Source organism: Colletotrichum gloeosporioides (assembly GCF_011800055.1).
Source record: "Colletotrichum gloeosporioides strain Lc1 chromosome Unknown consensus_47, whole genome shotgun sequence".
NCBI lineage: Eukaryota > Fungi > Ascomycota > Sordariomycetes > Glomerellales > Glomerellaceae > Colletotrichum > Colletotrichum gloeosporioides.
Window position 1 is genome coordinate 504,470 of NW_025544692.1, and position 23,955 is coordinate 528,424.

The following is a 23,955-nucleotide window of genomic DNA, read 5'->3' on the forward strand; positions in this document are numbered from 1 at the left end:
AGTAATGGTACACAATGGTTCGTTATACACGGATATTTACAAGCCCCTTGACGAGTGCTGCAAGGGAAAGGTTATCGGTTGTCCCCCTTGGCACCAGTCCTCTGTCGCCAACCCTCCAATGCCTCCTCCCATGTGTTTGCGGACTCGCCGCATCGTTGCTTGACCATGTCCCAGGTCCTTGTCCGCACAATGTTCTCGACGCCCTTCTCCTGCCGGATCAGCATGGCAAGCTGCTCTGTCCGGGGTTCTCGTGGGAAGAACCTGCCAGAGTATGGGTCCAAACGCTCATCCACTACCCTTTCCTTGTCCTTGGCCGTCTCAATCTGTCGTAGCAGAGCCTCTGGGTCGTCGGGATCTGGGCTCGTTGCGACTACGCCACAATAGTGCAGCACCTCGGCTCGCGCGTGCCATGTCGGAAACAACGCTTGATCTTTGAAGTTCTGGCATGCTTGAGGGTCTATTTGTCGCGGAAATGTTCTCGGGGTGCGCTGTGAGGTCGATGATGGGTCGAAGCCGGCTCGAGATGGTGTTACCAGAGCATTGAGGTTCTGTGATATCGAGTCGTCGATACTTGCGCGGGACAACCGGAGAAAGTCTATGGATGGGTATCAGCAGTGTTCTACGGCGCGCTCGAGAAGGTGAAGGTAAGGTGACCTCTGAGAGTCCCGGTCGAAAAGCAAAACTGAGGCGTGAGGTGTGGTACGGGTGGCGGTTGGGTCATGATGTCGGTATATGGAGATGGAGGAGGGTTGGAAGGATTTGCGACGACAGGAGCCACGGCGGAGGGCTCCTTTTTCCAGAATATGCCCGCCAGATTGGATACGTGCTTCGATGATAGAGCGGTCGTTTTCCTGAAGGTGCGCCGACTGGTTGGCCGTGAACTTGGAGAATGTTGTAGAACAAAGGTGATGCTCAGACACGACAGGTCCGGGTGGGCTTGAATCAATTCGATTACGTCGACGGAAGCCATCCGCAGTGGGCTAGCAGATGTCGGGTACGGCGTACCTTACCTTATTACCGGGGGGAGCTTGTCCGGGGCATGGGAATGCCTGGAGAGCACGCTAGTGGGCGCGGGTGGACTGATTGTGTGAGGTGTGCACCTGGACGCGCTGGAGGCAGCACCTGTCCAATCAGTCAGCAGCCAAAAGAAGGAAGATAAAATAAAATAAAAATAAAAATGCCCTCCGGAAGATCCTCGGTGACCACTGGAACGGATGGCCTGTGCTCGCTACGGTCTTGATGGTCTGTGCTTGGTCCCCAGGTGGGTGGCCCAAGCTTCCAAGGAATTTCAGGGATTCGAAAACCGTCAAAATGTCTCGGCAGCTCACCTCGACTGCCGTTTTCTTCCCACGTCTCCCCCACGTGTGCTCGCCTGAGCTAGAAAGCTGTCAATCTCCCACCAAACGGCACGAGCGCCGCTCTAGCCTCACGTCAGTTGTCGATAGTCTTCAAGCCACCGACCAGAAAAAGAAAAACATGCCATCGCGCATCTTCCAACCCCGCGATCCAAGTCAAGTCTGTTCTCATCGTTCCTCGTCCCCGATTTGTCACGATCACGTACGACAAGCGTCAACCACACGGATCCCCTCCGCCCCTCCAAGGGCACTGGGATTCCGGCTCCGGGCTCCATGCCCACGGGCAAAGTTGCTCCATCAGTCGATCTGCGCCCCTTCGTTTGTTGGTTCCCCTTGAGAGCACCACTCGATATCCCGGCCAATAATGCACGTCAAGCCATGTCCACTCGCAGTGTGATGGAACTGAGTAAGGCGCCGGCGCGTCTCCCGCTGCGATGATCCCAATTCCTTGCCGCCTGCGGACCAGCACCCGAATCGCCTCTCCCCATTTTCACCCGTCTCTCTCCCGTCCTTCTAGCTCGAAACCGACATCGATATTCATCACCTGGATTGACTTTCAGGACAATGGTGTCAGGTCGCGCACTAATCTGCCGCTACGCCCTTGGCGAGGATCCAGACACCTGGGTTCGCCAGTTGCCTCATTTCGCCAAATGGTCTCCAATAGTTTCCCCTGCCTAGCATCGCCCTAACTACCGTTTTGGGACCGACCATATCGTCCTGCTTTTTGGTTCGGAATGGGTCGTTTCCAGATTTGGCCCCCCTGGCCCCGCGATCACGCTGCTCATCTCCTCGAGCGAGTCCTCTGCTGCACAAAAGAGCTCCGTCTTCTCTCGAAACCCTCACGTTGCTTCTTCTCGTTCTTGATGCCCTATCGTGTCGATGCGTCTCGCCACCTAGGTCACCGGCGATGGACTCCCCGGGATGTCTGCCCGGTGCCGGCCTGGCCGACTTGATACGGACAGCCCAGCTTCTCGCCGATCGATATGCCCAAATGTCAAACAGTCTCAACACTGCTCCCGTCACTTTAGCTGCGCTCGCCAAAGAATGCAAGGCCGTCACCGATGCTCTTCGACGATTTAAGTATCTCCGTCAGACTATTCCCGAGACGCTCGTATTCGACCCTGTTCTCCTCGATGAATCTTGCCACGAAGCCCTGGATGCCGTCGCGACCAACCTTTCACAGCTCGACTTCTACAGTGCGCGAATCCGCCCTGCCACGAGCGACAGCGCCGTCGACATGTCCAATGGCCAACTCACCATTATCTGGAACGAAGACACTCTAAGGCAGATCCATCGCCAGCTAAGAACAAGCCGTCAATCTCTCGCTTTCCTATTAAACTGTGTTCCAAGGTAAATCAATTCCCCCTCCCGGGCTTGCGATCGACACTTACACTCTCCAGCGAGCATGTGACGTCCAAGAACCACTCCACATTCATGCACTCATCCCGCCTCGTCCCGTGGGACTGTGCTATAAGCCCGGCTGTTTTGAACAAGGGCAGTCGATTGCGTCTGTCAACAATCGGGCCACGAAACCGTCCAGATGTCTCGTCTGTTTGCGACGTGTCCGGAGTCCACTCCGCGCTGAGGAGACTCAGGCCAAAGCCTGGGACCCTTTTCAAACAGAGCATGCGAACAGCCAAGGAGCTGCACGATGCCATCGATCGAGGGGACGAGGCCACTGTCGTGAAGCTTCTGCTGCAACGGATCGACCCGAATGCGCCTAGTCTTGGATCCAAGATCACCCCGCTACGTCGAGCTCTCAGCCGGCAGCTTCCATCGATTGCGACTTTCGTCGCCATCGCGGGAGCAGACCTGGAGCACCGCGGCGAGGATGGCGACACGGCGCTCATCACTGCTGTCAAACAAGATTTCTCAGACAAATACGTCTCCTTGCTCTGCGATCTCGGCGCTTCAGTCAATGCGGTAGACGCATTGGGGTGCTCAGCTCTTCACTATGCTGCCATGTCTTCAAACGAAGACGACGACACTCTAGCTGTTCTGATACATGCTGGAGCCGACGTTGACCGCCGAGACTTGGGTGGGCGGACGCCATTGTTAGCAGCTGTGCAAAACTACCGATTCAAGTCGATTGAGAGGCTCCTCGAATTCGGCGCAGACTTGGAAGCTCGCTTGCAGAATGGACGCACGGCACTCCACGTCGCCATCTCAATGCACAGCTGCCCCTTGGTGGAGTTTCTCTCCGACCAAGGCGCCTATCTTGATCGGCGAGTCAACGAACACACCGCTCTGACCTTCGCGATCGCCATGGCATGCCCTGATATTGCCGAGGTGCTGGTCCAGGCGGGCGCTAATGTCGACCATCCCAGCACAAAAGGGAACTTTCCACTTCTCGCTGCCGCTGCTGCCGGCGACCTACGCACTATGAAGCTTTTGCTCTCTCAGGCCGCGAGGTTGGACGCCGTCGGCGGCGAAGGGTATCTACCCATCCACATGGCAGCTCATAAGAACCGAGTCGAGATCTTGCATCTTTTGTTCAAGTCCGACTCGCCCATCGACCCCTTGACAGAGCACGGTGAGACTCCCCTCACTATCGCAATGCACTTGGGGTGTTACGAGGCGGCCCAGTTCCTGATTGAAATCGGAGCAAATGTCGACCACGCTGCACCTGGTGCAGAAAGAATCATCTGCCAGGCCCTCAAAGCCGGAAACACGCGCATTGCAATGGCACTCGTCCGAGGCGGAGCAGATCTCACGACACCCTTGAGACGAGAAACCAGCATGACCCCGATACATCAAGCAGCTCACCTAGGACAGAACGATGTGATTGCAACGATGATCAAGGCTGGTGTTGATCTCGACACAAGGACTTGGCCTGGGTACACACCTCTATTCTTTGCAGCGGAGGCTGGACACATTGCCACTGTCCGCCTTCTGCTCGCCGGCGGCGCCCACTTTCGAGAGCGATCAAAGTCATGCGGAAACCTCCTCTTCGTGAGTACGGCCCATCCTGCGATGATGAAGTTCCTAATTGAGTTGGGCCTCGACCCCAACGAGCGCGATCACCACGGCGCCACGCCACTTCATTATGCAGCCCTAAATGGCCATGCTACTACGGTGAAGCTGCTCTTACAACGAGGCGCGAGGATGACGCATGCAAGTGCAGTCTTCGAGACACTAGCTGACTACAAGACAAAATCTACCTATCGACAAGGTACTCCTGCCGGCTTAGCCAGGCAGAAGGAACACATCAAAGTTGCTCGGCTGCTCGAAGGCTGGAAGTTCAAGAAACCCCCACATCCTGCATGAGGCAGTGGTTCACTCGAAACCTCGTTCCACCTTCACTTTAATCTCATTTCCTATGTCATTTGGAGGCTTGCTTGGACCAGAAGATACCCGGAGACTCCAGTGAGGCGTTCAGTCGAGGCTGGCTATCCCATACAAACAAACATTTCCTATCTATGTCGATCTGACGAAACTATCAGATGTATATCACTCAATCTACCAACAATAATGCCGAGCTATTGCTCGAGGGCAAATTATTATTCATCCCCGTAACTACTATCATTGAAAGTGAGGAAAGAAGGCAGAGAGCTCCGGCGTGTCGTACAAGTCTGCGGGGGCTTGACGGAGGCTGATGAAAGCCTCCACAACCAAGAATACCCTTGCCACAGCAAATACAGCCAACACGGAACCCAAGACCCACGACTTCGCCGATTTCATCCAGGGTTTCTGGTGGCCATAGCCTGACAGACGTGACCCTGGAGCCGCCCCGGAAACAAAAACGTCAAATATTGGCCAAATTTGACGCGCGAGAAAGAAGATCCAAAGGATGGCCCCCGAGCATGCTATAGTCAGCGAAGAGACCAGCCAGAGCGTACGCTCAACCGGAGTAGGGAAGTAGTCCACCCAGCCAGAGAGGTGAAGCCCGCCGTATGCTGCTGCTGTCAAAGCAAGAACGGAACGCAAGACGTCGCGATGGACGTTGACTTGGCCAAGCCCTAAGTTCGTCATGGACGGGAAATTGACGACGTGAGGTACGATGTAATCGGTCTCGCCCAGGAAAATGCCAATAGTGGGCACCGAGGTGAAGTAGTAGGGAGCATACGACTGTCGATCGACGCATTGTGCCCATAGGACGTCTGCTGCCTTTGCAATTTGTGTCAAGAAGTCTGGATCGATTGGTTTGAAGCTTCTCTTCCCCTGTTGAACATCGGAGAATACCCTCCGACAGTAGATTCTGCTGTGGTGCAGCGTGAGCTCTTTATACGGAGGCGCAAAGTACGTCTGGAGGCACTCTGTCGCGACTGTCTGCTTGCCCTGATCGATGTGGTACTCATATGCAGACCGGGGCACAGTTCTTGTCTGGGGATTGAGAGCAGTCGGCGACCGACGCGGCCGAAGTTCGCTTACATCGAACCCGAGGAACCTAGATGGATCCCTAGAGCCAGGCGACCCGATCGACAAGTGAGTTGTCACGAGAACCCTCTTATCTTGGTGCAAGGCATCTCCCGCAACCCGCACTCCACCGCCCTCCACCGAGCCTGCAGGCAAATAGATGAAACATCGAATATCGGTGACTCCATCAACCGCGCTTACAGACGAACACGCCGACATCAACGAAACCACATCACCAAGACCCTCGCCCACAACCGTCGGGTCAAGGACATCCAAAGGTTTACTCCACCAAAGAAGATACAACAGCACCGCGCACGCAACATGGCCACACGTATTTATCTCCAACAGTGACACAGGCAACCGCTCAATCACGCGCCCAATGACCTGGGCAACCATCCATCCCGCCTGGATGCAGACCAGCAACTTGGCCATCCAGTCCGCCTTGCTCTTGTCCTGTATCTGGGACTCGTGAATCTCGGGCAGCTTCCCCAGAAATGACAAGAGGCGAATCCCCTCCGGCGTGAGCGTGACCCTCTCGCCGCCGCTCTCCTCCCCACAAGCCGGTCTGTCGACCACAAACCCGCCCATCACGGCGTAAAAGCATTGCGTCATGTCCCACTTGTGCCTCGAAAGCCCGTCGGCATCTCCCCGGTGCGCAGCGTCCTTCTCAATCTCCCGCTTCAGCCATCGCGCGATGATGTACTGCGCCGCCGCCGTCGCGACGACAATCTCCGGCGCGAAGATGCCGTAGAGGACCCATTTGGCCCGCTCGAGCGCCCGGCTCCGAGCCGTGGAGCGCGCGGCGGGGACGTTGAGGTGGAGCGCCGTCCAGACGCAGATTGTGAGCGTCAGGATGCAGGAGCTCACAAGACTGAAGGTGCCGCGGCCATTTGGTTCCGAGACCCAGGTTCTTGTCGCGGCGGGCTCGGCGGAGGTTGGCGTCGGGAGGAAGAGGGAGGCGAGCAGGGTCAGCGTCATTGAAGGAAAGGGGTGTGAGCGCCGCTCGTGGGGCCGATGTGCGAAAACATGCTTGCGAGCTGAGATTTCAACTACGGATTCGTCTTTAGAGGGGGAGGTATGAGTCTGATTTTATCACTGCTACCCTGGGCTCCCGGGAGGGTGTGGTAGGGACCGCGTGACGCAGCTCTGAGATGCCGAACCTGCATGAGCTGAGAGTAGGGCATGGCTCAGCCAGGGGTCTGGAACCAATGACGCTTACCTTTCCTACATCAAGATAAGACTATAGGCTTGATTGCAGCGAAAATTTAGAAGGCCTGCAAAGTTATTCGGGAGGGGCAGTAACCTGGATTTCCGGGTACCACATTGTCAACTCACTGACATACCACTCATGTTCACGCTTAACACCGCTCGAAGTCGGAGGGCGAAGAGTAACACATGTTTCCCCTTTAGAGTTGCACAGTAGTCAAAAAGGTGTGCCCGTACGCGGTAACCTACTACACAAAAGTTAAAAATAGTTAGAAGGATCACCTATCTAGCTATCCACGTGGTTCGTGTTGTTATCCTATTTGGTAACCTTATTGTATTCTCTACCATAGTTGATGTCGCCGCAATCGCTGTTCCTGTTGTTGCTGTCATCATAGCATACTTGTCATCTATAATCCCTCCGCACGGGTAGTAAAACACAATTATCAAGGTTGACAAGCCTAGGCTTGAACTACGTTTTTTTTTACCGTTGAAGAAAAGTAATAAAATGTCAATCAAGGTTGATTCTCTGAATGTTTGTCTCTGTGCCAGGGATCTTTTGCCCATGTTGTGCTGGCGTCTTCGTACCTATAGTACACACGTAATTGTCGATGAAAGTAGTTTCACACACTGTCCCTTCCCCATAAAACTGATTCCATGTGATCAACTCGATTCCCCACGTGTTCATTTTCTTATTTGACACTTGCCTCTAGGGCCACACAGCCTTGACGACCGGCTAAAGTGAGACTTGACCTGGACGCTGGACACAAAGACAGGTTAGCTTCTCACAACCTCTTGGGGTAACAAATGATCGGGTTGGGGTCCTTCATGCTTCAATACCTGAGTTAATGGCAAAAGAAAGCAGACCTTCTTCGTTTGCCATCGTCAATGTCTCCAAACCACAGCGGCCGCCATCTCCACCAAAGGCAAGCCCATCTACAACAGCTAGTTACCGCCGTTGAAACCTTGGCAGGCAGCGAGATGACATGCCAACTAATCTGGTATTGCTGATCTAGAGGATTTTTGATGATTTAGAAAGGCTTTTAAGCAGGCTAGATAGATTAATGGCATTCTTACGAACCTAGATCAAAGCTTTCTTAGCTAGTAGAAACCGCGTTAGAATGCTTAATAGGCACCTGTTGAAGTATAAACAGAATTTTTCATGGTGTGGCGAAGCCTCTACAAATTGGACATATAAATCGCCGTGAGGGTCAGCAAGAAGAGACCTCTATGGCCGATCTATGGGGTATATGAAGAGGGCTCGCAACCACATCAACGTCTTCCCTGCAACTTCACATTCCTCCAACTTCATCTTACACACCCGCTTCCACCAAGCTTCAAACCACCACAACCAGCAAAAATGCAGTTCACTGCCACTCTCACCCTCCTCATCACCGCCATCACTGGCGCCAACGCCGCAGCCACTCGATGGCGTCGTCTGCAACATCGGTCATCTTTCCAAGACGACGCAGATCCAGCTTACAGGCCGCGACGAAGCCGGCGGCGCTTACCGGTACCTCAACGGCCTCGACGGCAATGCCGTCCAGAGCCCCGGTCGCTGCACCCGCGTCTCCTGCGCCTACAACGTCGGCGTCTACTTCTGCAACAACAGTCGTCGCACGGTCAAGGTGCCCTGGTCCAAGATCGCCAAGTACGCCAACGACATTGGCATGGTCTGCGGCAAAGGTGTCCACCTGACGAACGACAATGGGCAAAAAGACCCCTACGGCAAGGATCACTTTGGACAGGCCAAAGACACGCAAAACAACGGCCAAAAGTCCAGCAAAGACCACTGGAGTGTGTTTGTCAATGGCGACCGGTGCTAAAGGGGTTCATGTATTGTTTGGGGGCGAATCATTGGTTTAGATCTCACACTCAATTAATGTTTCCGTCTACATACAATATACCAGTTCTGCATCATCTGTCTGAGGTTCAACACTAAAGTGATTCCAACGGAGATCTTCCCCTGCATCACCACAAGAAGCTAGGCGATTCTAAGCGCCTGGCGCTGGACACCTTCCGCTTACACCCGTAGCAGCCTAAACATGCAAAACATGTCAACGGCAACTCACACCCCTGTCGCCGGGGCTGAGCTGAAATCGAAAATCCCCGCGTCTTTGTTAATCGCGCTCTTCTCCCCAAATGAAGCGGCTCTATGATCTTGAATTAGTCTAAACAAGGCATGGGACATTATGAGGTGAGACATCTCGTTCAAAAGAGCTCGGTATCAGCATGGAGACTCCTGAGCAAGACGTAGTCGAGAGCTTCCTGAATACTTCGCCGACCGGACACCACCACGCATGTGGCCATTGCACGTCGCTCTTGATATCGCCTTCGGGGGAGGATCGAAAGCGAAGAGCAACGTGAGTCACATTCGCTGTCATTTGCATCGAGGCTAATCATTGACAGAGTATGGCGCAATGACTTCCACCGAGACATGGAGGCTGTCCACGAAGCTGCCGATGCCGGGTGTCCCTTCTTCGCCTGGCTGAGAGAGCATATTGCTAGATCGTCGTCACCGATTGAAAGGCTCTTGCAGGTCAAGATGAAGTTTATCTTGAACTCTTCTCGGGAAAACTTGGCGGATGTTTATCGCTGTGATTTAGTAGTGCGAATGACTGATGGCCAGCGTCACTACCTTCTGCCGATGCCGAGTCTTGATGTTGAGTCGGACGAAGGTGAGTTCCATGAACAGAGGTGGCAGTCGCTCGAGCTGAAATGTTTCCAGGGGAGACCGCCACAGAACCAGCGGTTTTCCGAACCATCGATGGTATCTCGGACGTAGAAAGCGGTATTGGGCAGATCCGCCGTCGACTGGCTTGGTGTCTGGAATGTCACAAAGATGAATGCAGGCAGGAGACCGAAGTTCGCCCTCTGCGATTCATCTCCGTCGGTACTGGGGACATGAATTCTGTTCATATAACCAAATTGAGCAGTACAGGAACCGACCCCTATGTGGCACTCTCTTACTGCTGGGGCTCTGAGCAATTTGTGAAGACGACGAGTTTGAATCTTTCACATCACGAAGACATGATCAAGATCACTTCATTACCAAAGACTATACAAGATGCCATCTTTGTCACGCGAAAACTGGGAATTGGTCTTCTCTGGGTAGACAGCCTTTGCATCGTACAGGATGACACCGAAAGTCTGGCGAAGGAAGTCCAACACATGGCAGATTACTACGCCAACTCCGTCTTAACAATCTCTGCGGCGAGAGCCAAGAGCTGTCACGATGGATTTCTATCACGAAATGACGAGCAGGGCACGAACGTGCTGACCCAATTCTACTTTCCCGCACATTTCGGTGAAAAGAGAGACGTTGCCAAATACCTCAAGCTCGTCCCGCCCACACAGCAAGAAGATCTCCCGATCGATGCCCGAGGTTGGACTTTCCAGGAATCAATCATGGCCACGAGGTTAGCCACCTTTGGGGAACGTCGGATCTGGTGGTCTTGCATGGCCAGAGGCGCAAATCAAACGCGATCGGTTGGCCACAACGTCCTTCGGACCGAGATATTCGATTATCGAAGAGACATGCATGTGGGTAGCCCTCATTGGAGGCAAGAATACGGTATCCAGGCCTCCAAAAAGCTTCCCATACTTGGTTCCTCGTCTGACGGGATCTCGCAGAACTACGAAGGCTGACGTTATGGGCACGGCTTCTCAATGATTATACATCACGGGTCCTCTTCGTACCACAGGACCGACTGCCTGCCATCGCCGGCATCGCGCGCATGGCAGCTTCCTTCTTCAATAATCCGGAGAAACCAGCCTTGCCGTTGTATGTCGCAGGTTTGTGGAACACAAAGGAGCTGCCTCTGCAGCTCCTGTGGGTGCCCAGAAAGGAGCGCGCGTTGCATTCGTCCTACATAGCACCGTCGTGGTCGTGGGCCAGCTATACAGGACAGGTTTCCTGGAACTGGCCAAACTATGCAACTTTCCCTGCGCAGGTAATTCCACGCTTAGATCGTCACGACCATGAGAGCTGACTTTGACGAGTCATACTTAGGAACCGATCAGGAGTTGACAGATCCCCGAGATCCAGACATCCAGGAGGTTTCGGTCAGCTTGTGCAACGACATTGCGCCATACGGAGCCATCACCGCTGGGTTCCTGAGGCTGAATTGTATTTCTTTCGACCCAAGCCAGCTGACCAGAGGCCCTAGGAGACACCTCGAGTTACTCTTCGACGCGGATGGTAATGAGTCTACCTCCTTGGACGCTGTAGACTGGCCGTATTGGGACGAATATGGCGGTCTTCTCTGCATCCATGTGTCGAATTACGAGGGAGACTACCCCCGTGGTCTCATCCTTGCACCCAACGAGGACAGCACATATCGCCGTGTCGGCGTCTTCTTCAACTGGCGATCCGATCAACCATCAAGGGAATTAGAGCATCGAAAACAAGAAATTACGATTATATAACCTGCCATTTTGCGACTGCTCGATCTCTCTGAGAAAGGAGAAAGAGAAAGGCGTATTCTCGCGAGTTGATTGCCAGGTTCGTCTCAGCCCGCTGCAATACGACGCTGCAATTCCCCTTTTCCATGTTGACCTTTACCAGCAATGATTGGACCGCATGCCGTGGCCAAACCCCCGGGGCCCTGACATACTTTGAGCACACAACACCCATCGGCACTCGACGCGACGATTCTTGCTCAATGCCCGGTAGAAGGAAAGCTTGGCCCTCCGCCAAGGCCGTCGACGCAGGCCGGTGCATCTCAATTCCGCCTATCGGTCCTGGCACAATGACGTGGTGTACGAGGGGCAGATCTGTCGGATCTGGCATGCGTCCTGCTTTTATCCGGCCCCCCGCTGCGCGAACCCCGCGCTGTTCCCCCGCCCTGCCCCCGCGTCGGTCCATCTTCCGGACCCGAACGCCGGGCTGCGGCCGGAGATGTCGTTGCATGGAGGTGCATTTCCGTGCCCGGGGCTTGATATAAAAGGGCGGACTATATGTGATGTTCCCAGCTCTTGAGGTGGTCTTTGTTCATTGACCAAGATACCAACTGTCGCGATGAAGTTTCTCAGGGCCGCCGCAGCTCTGCTGCTCGCTGCGGGTGTCTCAGCCATCAAGAATCCAGTTCTCCCAGGGTAAACTCACTTTCGCCCCATCCTTCCCAAGTCTTCATCCTGCTGACACGCTCCAGATGGAACCCGGATCCAGCCATCCTCCGCGTCGAGGACACGTACTACATGGCCGTTTCGTCCTTCACCTACTTCCCCGGCGTGCCAATTTACAAGTCCAAAGACCTGGCGAACTGGGAACTCGTCTCTCACGTCCTCAAAACCCCGGAGCACCTGCCCACATACGGCATCTCCCACGGCGAAGGTGTCTGGGCCCCATCCTTTTCCTACCACGACGGCCTTTTCTACATCACCTCCATGACCCGCTGGGGCTCTGACCCGAACTGGCGCTCCTGGCCGCGCATCTGGTACATCTCGTCCCCGGACCTCGTCACCTGGTCAGACTACACGTGGGCGGAGCCTTACGGCATCGACCCGGACATCTTCCACGACGTCGACGCCGGCAAGACGTACCTCAACCTCATGGGCGTGAACAACAACTACGACCGCTTCTGGGGCATCACGCAGTGCGAGATCAACCTGGCCACCGGCAAGTGCGTAGGCCCGTACCGCAGCCTCTGGAACGGCACGCTCCCCAACATCGCCAGCGCCCGTCCCGAAGGCCCGAAGATGTTCAAACGTGGCGACTTCTACTACCTCCTGATTGCAGAGGGCGGCACGAGTACAGGCCACCGCGCGACGATCGGGCGCTCAAAGTCTCCCGAGGGACCGTTCGAGGGTGCCCCCAACAACCCGCTCATCTACAACGGCGCCGACCAGAACCTCACCGTGCAGTCTACCGGGCACGCCACCTTCACCGACACCCCCGACGGCGAGTGGTACGCCTCCCTCCTGGCGCGCAGGAACGTCAACGGGAGGTCGGTGCTCGGCCGCGAGGCGTTCCTCGTCAAGGTCGACTGGGAAGACGACTGGCCGACGATGAACGGCGGGGAGCCCCTGATGCTGAGCCAGAGCATCGAGGGGGGACCCGACCAGCAACTTCCCAAGCCAAAGTGGACGGACGACTTTTCAGGGGCAGAGCTGGATCTGAGTTGGTACCAGGTCCGCACGCCGTACACGGAGAACTTCCATCTCAAGGTATCGAGAGCGGGCCATGATAAGAGGGTTGTGTCCAACGAGTCGTCGTCCTGCGGTCTCGTTTTCAACCCCAACGTCTTCACGCTCGGCGACCGCGACACGCCAGCCGCGGTCTTCCACAAGCAGACGTCGCTCAACATGACCTTCTCCGCGAAGCTGCTGCCGACAGAGAAGGGTCTCGGACCGAGGCAGTCCGTCGGCATCGCGTCGTACCTAAGTGAGGTCAACCATCAGGACATTGGCGTCAGGGGCTGCTGGAACACGACCGGACTATGCTTGTACGTCGATCTGCTGCCGACGTCGGATGGGGCAAACACGCGGCCAAACGTAAGACCACCTTCACTCTTCTCTCATGGTGAAGAGAAATCAAAAATTGTATCGTTGTGTGTTCAAAGCTAATACTTTCCCAGTCAACCGAGTACCCTCTCGGCCAGTCGACGATTCCCTCGGACCTGACGCTGCACATCCGCGCCGCTCCTCTGACCTACTCCCTCGGATACTCCCGCGGCAGCAACTCAACTTCGCCGATGTGGGTGAAAGAGTTCAGCTCCCGGCAGATGAGCGCGAACCCCGGGTATCCCAACTTTGAAGGCGCCATGTTCGCGCTCTTTGCGAGCGGCAACGGCGAGCCGTGGCCGTACGACGCGCCTGACGTCGGCTTCAGCAGCGTCGAGGAGGTCTACTACGAGGAGAACCTGCCTGATTACGATGACTGGAATTAAGTTAAGGGGACGGGGGAGGGGCTGGGATGGGATCGGCGTCCGCACACAAGGCTCCGGCCGAGGGGTTACTGATCGTCTCCGGTCCGTGGCCGCCGGTTGTTCAATATGTAGCTCTTAATTTCACCCTTTGATATGCGCACGAGAGATTCCTTGTGAAATTGTTATTTCACCTCTCAGTCGAGCTGCGAGCATCAACATGTTTTCGGCTGCCGCTTACACCCCTGAAGCTACTTGGCAAAATGTGAGGTTCTCTGCAAGCTTTTCTGTAAGCTTCAAATGACCGTTTGTTTGATTGCCAATGAACCATAACAGCCGTGATATCAATACTACAGGTCGGAAGAAGGCCGAATCGAGGTTACGCGGTCAATCGTTTTCGGCCATAAAAGCCGACATATTGGTGTGGCATCCTACATACGAAGAGGCAGAAAACAAAATAAAAAAAGGTGCGCCGTTTCTGAGTGATATTTGGGAACGGAACGATCTGCCTTCGGAACCATCGGTGGTATGGAATGGAACCCTAGCAGTCGCTAAAAAAGTTCAATATCCCGGTAGTAGCACCAGCAGCAGCAGCTGGCTCCGGTTCGCGGCGGCAGCTGGGGCCGCCGAGAAGACGGGAAGACCAGGGCTACGACCGACATGAAAGAGACAAAGGTGGGAAAGGATCTTCAGGTACGAGAGCCCCGGAAGCCAGGACGCGAGCATCCGTCATGCGAGGCGGCTGCCCGGCATAGGCCCGGTCGCGGCCGTCGACCTATGTACATATCTCTGGCAAGCAACGCGGACTTGGCCCGTCTGCAACGTGAGGGAAAAGAAGATTGAAAAGCCGAGATGCATGACTGTGATTGAGCCCTACGCCACTGACCGCCAGTCTGGCTGCGTGGCGGCAGGCCTGCAGTCGAGAAAAGGGGATGCGATGCAAGGCCCCCAAGGCAAATGATGTTCTGGAAGCTCCCAGGGGAGGTGAGATGAAGATGGCATCGGTGGGGGGCTGTCGAGGGCCGCTGCAATTCGTACACATGTATTCGTGCGACGGGGAAAGCAAGCCGGCTCGGTTCGAGGACACGCGCAGGATCAAAAGTCGAACTGACAGCGACAGTGATGATCGCTCTCGGTCTAAGCCACACAGCGACACACAAGCAAGCACCAGACATAAAAAAAGCTCCCGTCCGAGTTTGCGGGGAAACGAATAGGTAAAATCGCGTTGTAACGTGGGCGATTAACGAGGCGAGGCGACATGACATGGTCCAGGAATGGTGCTGGCTGTGCAACCACAATGTCACCCTGGGACGTAGAGCCGTGGATCGTTTTGATGACATCTGGGTACGATGCAGCAATAGTGGCAGCAGAAAGCAGAGATTGCAAATGAGATTGACGAAGCATTGCGTACTGCCCAATGGTCAGAAGTAAGGTTGGCGAGGAGGCAGAGCTTGACCCTGGATGAACGCATGAAGAAGCACAGACGGCTGGAGATGAGTCTCGAGAAGCCATTATTGGGTACGAGGTGCAGAGGCTGAAAGGGGATGCCGGTCGTGTGGGTGGGCTGCGAGCATGTCGGACGCATGGATGATGCCCGGTGAAAAGGAGACACGGGATTGGAGCGTTGTTTACAACGGGATGAAGTAAGCTGTTCCCAACGGGAAGAATAGCTTGGGTTGTACTTGCTGATGACTGCTGATGGAAAGCCTCTCAAGGAATTGGAGCGAGTCGATTGACGGATAATCTCCAAGAGGCGGAATAGCGGGATATCAGTGAACGTGCCATCTCTGGACAACGCCCGGCATCACATGCCCTTCCTCGGAGCTTCAAGGCGTCAACTCGAGGTGCGCGTCCTCCGTATCTTGCCAGGTGTTCATTTGATCAGTTGAGGCCGAGGATGACTCTCGAGTATGACTGCTCAGGTGTTGGCGAGGCAGTTTTTCTGCCTTGAAGAGGTTGGTTTTGCAGCGTGATGCGGCGGACTGAGTAAGACGTAGAAGGTTGACGGCCCCTAGGGATTGGAATATATTGGACCTGTGCAGGAGTCACCCGAATAGGCGGCCGGTCTGAGATTGTGGCTCTCTCTCTCGCTCGGTGTTCGGTGGTGATGGTGGTGAACAGGGCCAATGGCTCGGGATGCCCTGACAACTTTTAGCTGGGGGCGTGGACATGTGAGGGGGGACAGGGGAGGAGGGAAAGACGGAGGCGTAGAAAGGGGGAGAGAGGAGACGGGCCTGTCGCGACGAGAGCAAACAGAGCAAGGTGTAGGTAGGACAGGGCAGGGTTTGACGGATTGGCGGTAGGGTCCGAGACGGCCCAGGTGTGTGGTCGCCAAAGGAAGGTTGCGAAGGGGGGGGGGGGGGGGGGGGGGGGGAGAAAAANGGACGGGGCCGGGGGGGGGTGGGTGACGATGAACAAGAACCAAAAAAATGAGGAGCGGTGATGCAGATTGAGATGCGGAAGTTGGGGGTTGTCAGATGGTGATGTTCTGGAAGATGACGATGATGTCGATTCTGGCCGATAAAGCCCAGGGCTGAAATTGACCATCGACCAGGCCAAGGCAGCGCCTCAATGATCTGCTGCGCGTGTGGCTTTGGTGGAATTGCAAGTTCATGCGAAGAGGCTGGCAGAGGAGGGCAGAGGACGGGCTTTTGCTGCATTTGGGCCCAGGCGGTGAAATTGGATGGAGATTCGAGGAATCGAGTCGAGTATCTTAGGAATAGGAAGTGTACGTGGAGGAGACGCGACCGCGGTTGCTGGTGGAACAAGACGGAGCGGTAGCCGGTTACGTAACTCAGGTGCGAGACGAGGCTAAGGCAGGGCGAAGTGGACCTGACAGGCAGGTACCTCGGAGGCTGAAGGAAGGTCCTGCCAAAGTATCCTCTTGGCTCTTTCCGCGTCCCTCTCTCTGATGGAAGTGGGCAAGCACCGATCATGGGCAACACCTTCCCAATGCACCGTGACCTTATTCAGGCTTACTTTTTCGCTGATATTGATTATTGCCAGATTATTGCCCAGATGCAGAACGCAATTGCGTAGCTGGCCACGGCCATATCTCCTTTTTCGACAGCGACTGATATCATCTGGAGAACATGGGAGAGTGAGTCCTGTCTCTTACGTGTGCGACTCTACCTCCATTGGCACAGTAGCAGCAAAAGTAGCAGTTCGAGTGTTGTTGCACGGATATTAACATAGCTAGCGTCGGTACATGACCCATCGTTCCCTATGAGCTGCCAGTGACTGCCTGCCCGCAGACGGTATGCAAAAGGACCGCTGGGGATTGGCCGGGGATGTTTGAGAGAGGGGGCCTCGGGGGGGGCAAATGGTTCGATGATGTTCTGGCGTTAACAGTCTTGGGGGACATTCCAGCCACAGAAACGGGCCTGTTGGGGGCCGGCACGGGGCCGTCAGGAGTTGGGAGCCCCTCTTTCGAGTCGCAGATTCAGTGCTGGCTATCGTTGTGAAGCAGATTTCAGCAGAGTGAGAGCCGCCGTTTGATCGAAGGCGAGCGACTTGTTTGGTTAGAGCCAAGCCTTTTCGTGATGTTCTGTCCGAGGTAGAGGGAATACGGAGCATGATGCCACTTGGGAGTGAGGCGTGGCTCAAAGTCCGGGACGGAAGCTAACCGCCCCTGGAAGGTGAGGCACTTCAGTGGGATGGTCGGGACGGATTCCACTGAGCTAAAATCCCCTAGTGGTGCACAGCGCCCAAAGCAGATGCTGTCAGTGTCAAGATTCGCCCGCCCGGGCTAAGGTGCCTACCTTAGCAAGCCTACCTGAGGTAGGTAGCAGCGGCCAGCTTCCATTAGCTTATTCGTACCTCCTCCCTCCGTCCCTCCCACCAGGTACGTACCTCTGTCGAGCTTGCAGCCAATGGCCGTTGAGCATTACGTGTAATCCGATGGCCAGCAAGTGTTTTCCGAGGAAAGAGGCGCCGTTTTCTTGTTCCACGCGGCTGGCATTTCCCTACCAGGCTCACCGTAAAACTCATCTTGACTCGAGTCCCATCTTTCTCTTGTGCCTGGTAAGGTAGGTAAGGCTTGGTCCGTTCACCAACCATCAACACGTTAAATCTTAACCTTTGTCCTTTCGTTGATTTTACTATGTGTTCCTCCGGCCCTCAGCGGTTTGCAAGTACGGATACTCGTACAAATGCAGATGAAAGCCTAGGCATATCCGATGCACCTAGGGATTCCACTCTCTCACCGCGCCCACCCACTCTGCTCCCGCCGGCGCACTTGATCTCGAACGGTCCCCTGCAATGGCCGACACAGTCTACTTGACCCTGACCCATCCGGCCTCTCAGGAGTCGCGGCTCTCTCCACCGTCCTGGGAACAGGTACCGGACGGAACGACAAACAGACAGCGGGCACACGACAGGCATTGCACCCAGTGAGTGATCCAGGGCGCGCAGGCACTGGACAGGCACAGGCACAGGCACAGGGCCGCAAACCGTTCCCCTCCCCTCGTCGACTGGGAACAGGGCCATATCGAAGCGATTATTCCAGGCCCCAAACTCGCTCCACGCTGCCGGCCCGTCAACTGCGCCCTCGCCTGTACTTTCCGAGCAACTCGACCTCCCTGCTCTCAGTAGCACTGGGTAAGGTACTTCTGTTGCCAGTCCGAGCCAGCCTGAGCCTGAACTGACGTCCACTACGGATACCTGAGCCTCTCTCAGTCTCTCTGCCTGAACCTGAGCTTTGGTGAGCCCATAACGGAGAACCAACAACAACTCCCCCGTAAAACGCACCCTTGGGCATGCAATGCTCGACGGGACACCTCCTCTTTTTCCTTCCCCCGTCAACCGCGTCCCTGAAGTTGTCGGGCCGTGGATGTTCTGGAAGGCATGTATGCACAAGTATCCGTACAGTGAGGTGCAGGACATGTCCGTTCATATGCCTCCCTGGTATATACAAGAGAACAGGACAGAGTGAGGTACGAATCGCCCCTTCTCGTTCTGCCGCCTTGGAGACCCACCCGCACCAATATCTCACCAATCCCAACCAATACTTGGAGGAGCTTTCTCCAAGGTACCTTGCCTGCGCATTTTCAGCTCGAGGTACCTTGCCCGACCTGAGTACCTACCTACGTAGAGGTGCAGTGCAGTGTGTACGGAGACACCCCGATCACCCCTTGGCCCCTCCGCGCTGTGTGCTCGCGTGGGAAACAGCCTATTCTCACCTTACCTACTGCATACAGAGCTCTTTGCACTGGCTGTACGCTGAGATGCACTGCACTGACTGGCTGGCTGTCGTGGTGGTCCATAGGTAAGGTAGGTAGACATTGTTGGCGACCTTCCCTGCGCGCTAAGGTACCGACGGGACGAGTCCCTTCATCCAGCCCAGCATCCGTACCCGTCCCGTTGCGCGCAAGGAAAAAAAAAAAATTGTGCAGCTCCAACCAGCTTCCTTCCTTCCAGAGTTCTCAGACTCCACGTCCACACGTCCACGTCCATCCAGTCAACCAGTCCAATCCACTCCTCCTCCAGTCGCCAGTCGCCAGGACCAGTCCAGTCCTTCTCTCGGCCGACAACCCACCACACTCCGCGCCCCCGACAGCACCTCTCCCGTCTCCATAGGTCGTTTGGCACTTTGCACATACGATTTGCACATCGTTGCATACCGGCGGCCTTGTCTACCTACCTACCTTGCTGCGTTGCTTTGCTTTGCGTATCCGTACCCAGCGTTGCGTTGCCTCCTTGGGCCCAGTCCCGTCTCCTCCTCCTCCTCCTCCTTACGGGGTCACTCGCTCGCTTCTTCTCTTGTTCCGACGACCAGACCTTGCTTCCGCGCCGCACCGCACCCGCATCGCGCTGTCTTGACGACACCCCCATCCCGAGACCACCAAACGACAAGCAACCTCCTCCTGCTGCTCCTCCTCGTCGACACCGCGAGACCTCCTCCTCGCTTCGCACACACCCACCGACCCCCCCTACGCGTACCCTTCCTCCTGCTGCTGCTCCTCCGCACCCCCTCCCGCTCCTCTCCCAGGCCTAGGCAAAGCAGCAGCAGCAGCAGCAGTGGTGGTGGACAAGCAACAGAGACCACCACACGCGAAAAAAATCTCTCGAGGCGCGCCGCTCTCTCTCGCTCGCTCGCTGTACAGGGACCACCACCTCACGGCACAAGGCACACTCACACACTCACGCACTGGCTGGACACACTCACAGCACCTCCTCCTCCTTCTCCTCCGCAGCTCTCCCGTCACCCTTTCTCCTTCTCTGCCCAGGGTGTCGCGCATCCACGCATCCATACACGCCTCCTCCCCTGGTCTACCTCAGAAATCCAATCGTGGCTCCATAAAAATTTCTAATTAAAATCGAAATGGCTCAAGAAGACAGCCCAAGCATCAGCACCAGCACGAGTGCCAGCACTGCAACAAGCGTGCCTGTACCTGCTCCTGCTTCTGCTTCTGCTCCTGCCTCTACCGAGACTACTGCTGCTACAGCTCCCGCGTCTGTTGCGCCTACGCCTACGCCTACGCCTACAGCTACAGCTACAGCTGCTGCGCCTGCATCCTTACCCGTCCCGGCCTCTGATGCCAACGACGTCGTCGCTTCCTCGACAACCTCTACTAATTCTGTCCCTCCCCCGACCACCTCGACCTCACCTCCTCCTCCTCCTCCTCCTCCTCCCTCCGCGACCCCGACCCTCACCTCGACCCCGACTGCCTCTACCGAGACGACGTCCACTGCACCTGCGAACGCGTCCGCGACCGCTTCTGCACCGGCGCCCGTCACTGCGACTGCTCCTCCTGCCTCCGCGCCCGCGCCTGCTCCTTCCGCCGTCGCTCCTGCGCTTCCTACCCACCAGCAGAACGGTGACGCGAGGGCGTCTTCGTCGCCCGCCATGGCCAACAACCAGCCGCCTGGCCACCCGAGGAGCTACCCGAGCCCGAACAACTTCCCCTCTCCCATGCCGCAAGGCCAGTACGCCTACCACCAGCCGACCCAGCCTCCTCCCGATCCCTATCGAGCCAGCCCTGGCGCGCCTGTTCCCTCTCTCCCGAGCATGAAGAGTCTCGATCACCACTACCCCTCGGCCGCGCCGCAGCACCAGCCTATGCCCATGCAGATGCCAATGGCTCCCAACGCCGGCATGCCCTACTACCTGCCCCCGGGCGTCCAAAATCCATACTTGGCGCAGGATATGAACAGCATGCGCTATGCCCTCCCGCCAGGCCACCACCACGATCCTAGACTGATGCGTGGTCCCGGAGGCCCCAAGAAGGTACGTTACGGAGGTTACGGTGGTTGATAGTCGTCACAGGTTGGAACTCGAGCTGACGGCTGGGTTTTTCTGTTTTCTAGGAGATTAAGCGCCGGACGAAGACGGGTTGCTTGACGTGTCGCAAGCGTCGCATCAAGGTTAGTAGTGTGATTTTCCATGAAATGTTTTTTTCCCTCTTCTCCCTTCACATCCCGCCGCGGCGCATTGCGCCTGCACTGCAATTGGGGAATGTTCGGGGCTCGTCGGTGGCACCCAATTGAGGAAAGAGGAAATGCGCGAGGCAGAGTAAAGAAACAAACTTTACGATAAGCGAACCGAGTCGTGGTTTCGCGGGAAAAACGGTCGCTTGAATGTCGCTTCTCGCTTGACTTGGAGCTACTGCGAAGCGAGGAGCCATGAACCACGTCCGCGTCCCGGGATCGCGCCCGCCCGCGCCCGCGCCCGCAGGGAGGAGCAATCTTCCGTTCCTGCAGAAGAACCTGCCGCACTGCACCCGACACCGCCAACGCCAAACGCCAAACGCCAATGCCAATGCCCGCCGCGCCCACAGCACGTTTCGGCTGGTCTCGCCTCGCCTCGCCTCACCTTATCCTCACCTCACCTCACCTCACTGCAGTTGCAGCCCCTCTCCGACCGGCTCCGATCGGCGTACTTCCTTAGCCTCACCGACTACCTTACCCTATCGCCGCTGCCTTACCTCATCCATCCCACCTCATTCCTCAATTGAAACCGACACCGACTCTCACCGACAAGACATCCCGCTCGCACAACTTCCCAATTGCCACACTCTGATTCACTCATCTATTTGTCAATTCTCTTTGCACTCAAACTAACCAACCTCACCAGTGCGACGAGGCGCATCCCACTTGCAACAACTGCAAGAAGTCCAAGCGCGAGTGCTTGGGTTACGACCCAATCTTCAAGCAGCAGCCTGGTCCTTCCGCCATCCAGCCCGCGCCCAACACCCAGCGCGTGCCGACCCCGACCATCCCGTCCGTGCCTTCGTCCGTCCCTCCGACGGTTCCCACCGTTCCGTCGACGCCCGCCGCCCCGGCTCCCGTGTCCGTCGCCTCGTCCAACCCCTACGGCAACCAGCCCGCGGTCCTCCCCAGCTCATATAACGCCACCGTCGCATCCTCTCACGCACCCCTGGATCCTGCTCTGTCCTCAGCAGCATCAAGCGTCAAGGCTGAGCCGAACCCGTACGATTTCGCGGCCCCGATAGATCCGGCTCTGCAAAGTCTACCCGCTCAGGCCACCATCTCTTCGACGCATCATCAGCCGTTCTCGGCCGAGCAAAGGGCAGGCTTCGACAACCATCTCAGAGGTGCGACCCTCCCGCAGTTATTGTACATTCCTTGCTCTCTTTCAGCGTTGCTCTGCACCCATGGCTGTGTGCTAACACGAGACCTGTAGTTACAAAGATGAAAATCGATGAGCTTATCGGCCTCCTGGGCCCTGCTGCTCCCACCCAGGAGATCGCCCTCACCCCGGAGATTTTCGGCGAAATCATCAGCATTTACAACGAGGTGTACGCCGTCGGCCTGCAATCGTTCTTCGAAACCAACTGGTTCCATGCCAAGGATGCTCAAGGCAAATTCGCTCTCGAGCACAACCAGCCAATCATCAGCCAATTCGCATCCTTTGTCAAAGTCCTTCAGGCCGTCCCCGCCAATGACCACACTCAGATGGCCCATTCTGGAGTTCTCGAGGCCCGGTTGATCTGGGCCCTCGCCAGTATGCCATGCAGCGGTGCTACCATGACGGCCAACACGGATGCGAAGTTCTTGCCCTCTCCTGAGGATCTGACGGAAGCTGCCAACAGAGTCAGGGTTTTCGAGACCCTTCTCTCCGGCGACTTCCTGCCCTCCAACCCCCTCGCACCTCCCGTCCCCGACGCCAACCCCCATCGCCAGCAGGAATTTGAGTTTTGGCACAACCTCGCCCAGTACCTGTGCCATCATGATGCCGTCAAGCGCGACGAAATCCTTGGTAATCTCCGGCTGCAACTGGGTGGCAGAGAAAACCGCGATCTCATCTACTCGATTGCCATCTCCCGCGAGATCTCCCCGAGGGTTGAACCCGGCTTCGAGAGGAATATTCCCCAGCACATGGACGAGTCCGACCCTAAGAACCGGCTTTACGTGGCGAACAAGTTTATTCAAGATGAGGCGCAGGTCACAGGAGGAACGACAAATATTGTCCGACGTTTCAGTGAGATCGCCGTTCGATCTTTCATCAGCCCGGGTGTCAACATTGCGAGGGGCTCAGCCATCCCAGGACAGCAATAACCGGGTCACGCGACCGGGTTTCCCCCATCTTTCAGCATCAAACTCTGCAGCATTTTCCAGGCTCAAAGGGCGAAGGGACCCAAAAAAGTTTTGTGTGTGTGTTTTTATGGCGTTGAAAGGGGAGGGAAGGAAAGCATTGTTTTCAATCCTTTGATTTTCATTTCCTTTCTGCTTTGCATGCGGGCGGCACCGCGCCGCTCGTCCCCCTAGTATATTTCACGGCCGATGGCATTGTACTGTACAATATGTCCAACTAAAATTAGTGGTATTCAGGCATGGCGGTGCGGGTCTGGCGAAAAGAAAAAACGGCGGAGAGAAGGAAGTGTGAGGTTGAGCATTGGGAATGGTTGAGGGCAGGTTTTTTGTCCAAAGACTTCTTGGGTGAGCCGGATCTTGGGTCTGAGTGAGCCAGAGCTCTGTACGATTATAGACAAGTCCCTGGTCCCTTATTGGGTAGACCAGCATAACTAAAACAATAACAAGTTGCATACAGGTTGGGTCCCAGATGTGTGTGAAATACATCATTAGCAAGTGTTGCTGCATCTGGCATCCATCCTAGGATGGACTGGTTCATATGGCATGCAGTGGGCTCGCTGTAGGGAACGGGTGAACGACCCAAACGCCAGCTGAAGACGAGACGATGCCCGATATTGGGA

The 23,955-nt window shown here is 55.9% G+C and overlaps 6 protein-coding genes across 6 annotated transcripts; 4 read left to right on the forward strand and 2 right to left on the reverse strand.

The window, feature by feature from the left end:
* Positions 1-71: 71 nt before the first annotated feature.
* GCG54_00005868 (uncharacterized protein) lies at positions 72-721 on the reverse strand (the record flags this gene model as incomplete). The annotated part of the gene is made up of 2 exons (XM_045405883.1): positions 72-595; positions 655-721. The coding sequence occupies 2 exons, from the start codon at positions 719-721 to the stop codon at positions 72-74; spliced, it is 591 nt and encodes a 196-aa protein (XP_045264281.1).
* Positions 722-2,262: 1,541 nt separating this feature from the next.
* On the forward strand, positions 2,263-4,622 carry GCG54_00005869 (putative E3 ubiquitin-protein ligase XBOS35; the record flags this gene model as incomplete). Its single annotated transcript, XM_045405884.1, has 2 exons — positions 2,263-2,705; positions 2,756-4,622. 2 exons carry the CDS (start codon positions 2,263-2,265, stop codon positions 4,620-4,622), a joined length of 2,310 nt encoding a protein of 769 aa, XP_045264282.1.
* A 255-nt stretch (positions 4,623-4,877) lies between these two features.
* On the reverse strand, positions 4,878-6,689 carry GCG54_00005870 (uncharacterized protein; the record flags this gene model as incomplete). The annotated part of the gene is made up of 1 exon (XM_045405885.1): positions 4,878-6,689. One exon carries the CDS (start codon positions 6,687-6,689, stop codon positions 4,878-4,880), a length of 1,812 nt encoding a protein of 603 aa, XP_045264283.1.
* A 2,457-nt stretch (positions 6,690-9,146) lies between these two features.
* GCG54_00005871 (uncharacterized protein) lies at positions 9,147-11,342 on the forward strand (the record flags this gene model as incomplete). The annotated part of the gene is made up of 5 exons (XM_045405886.1): positions 9,147-9,277; positions 9,324-9,592; positions 9,643-10,488; positions 10,548-10,867; positions 10,917-11,342. The coding sequence occupies 5 exons, from the start codon at positions 9,147-9,149 to the stop codon at positions 11,340-11,342; spliced, it is 1,992 nt and encodes a 663-aa protein (XP_045264284.1).
* A 592-nt stretch (positions 11,343-11,934) lies between these two features.
* GCG54_00005872 (Non-reducing end alpha-L-arabinofuranosidase BoGH43A) lies at positions 11,935-13,804 on the forward strand (the record flags this gene model as incomplete). Its single annotated transcript, XM_045405887.1, has 3 exons — positions 11,935-12,011; positions 12,068-13,409; positions 13,493-13,804. The coding sequence occupies 3 exons, from the start codon at positions 11,935-11,937 to the stop codon at positions 13,802-13,804; spliced, it is 1,731 nt and encodes a 576-aa protein (XP_045264285.1).
* A 6,298-nt stretch (positions 13,805-20,102) lies between these two features.
* Positions 20,103-23,299, forward strand: GCG54_00005873 (White-opaque regulator 2; the record flags this gene model as incomplete). Its single annotated transcript, XM_045405888.1, has 4 exons — positions 20,103-21,008; positions 21,089-21,145; positions 21,855-22,335; positions 22,425-23,299. The coding sequence occupies 4 exons, from the start codon at positions 20,103-20,105 to the stop codon at positions 23,297-23,299; spliced, it is 2,319 nt and encodes a 772-aa protein (XP_045264286.1).
* Between the last annotated feature and the right edge of the window lie 656 nt (positions 23,300-23,955).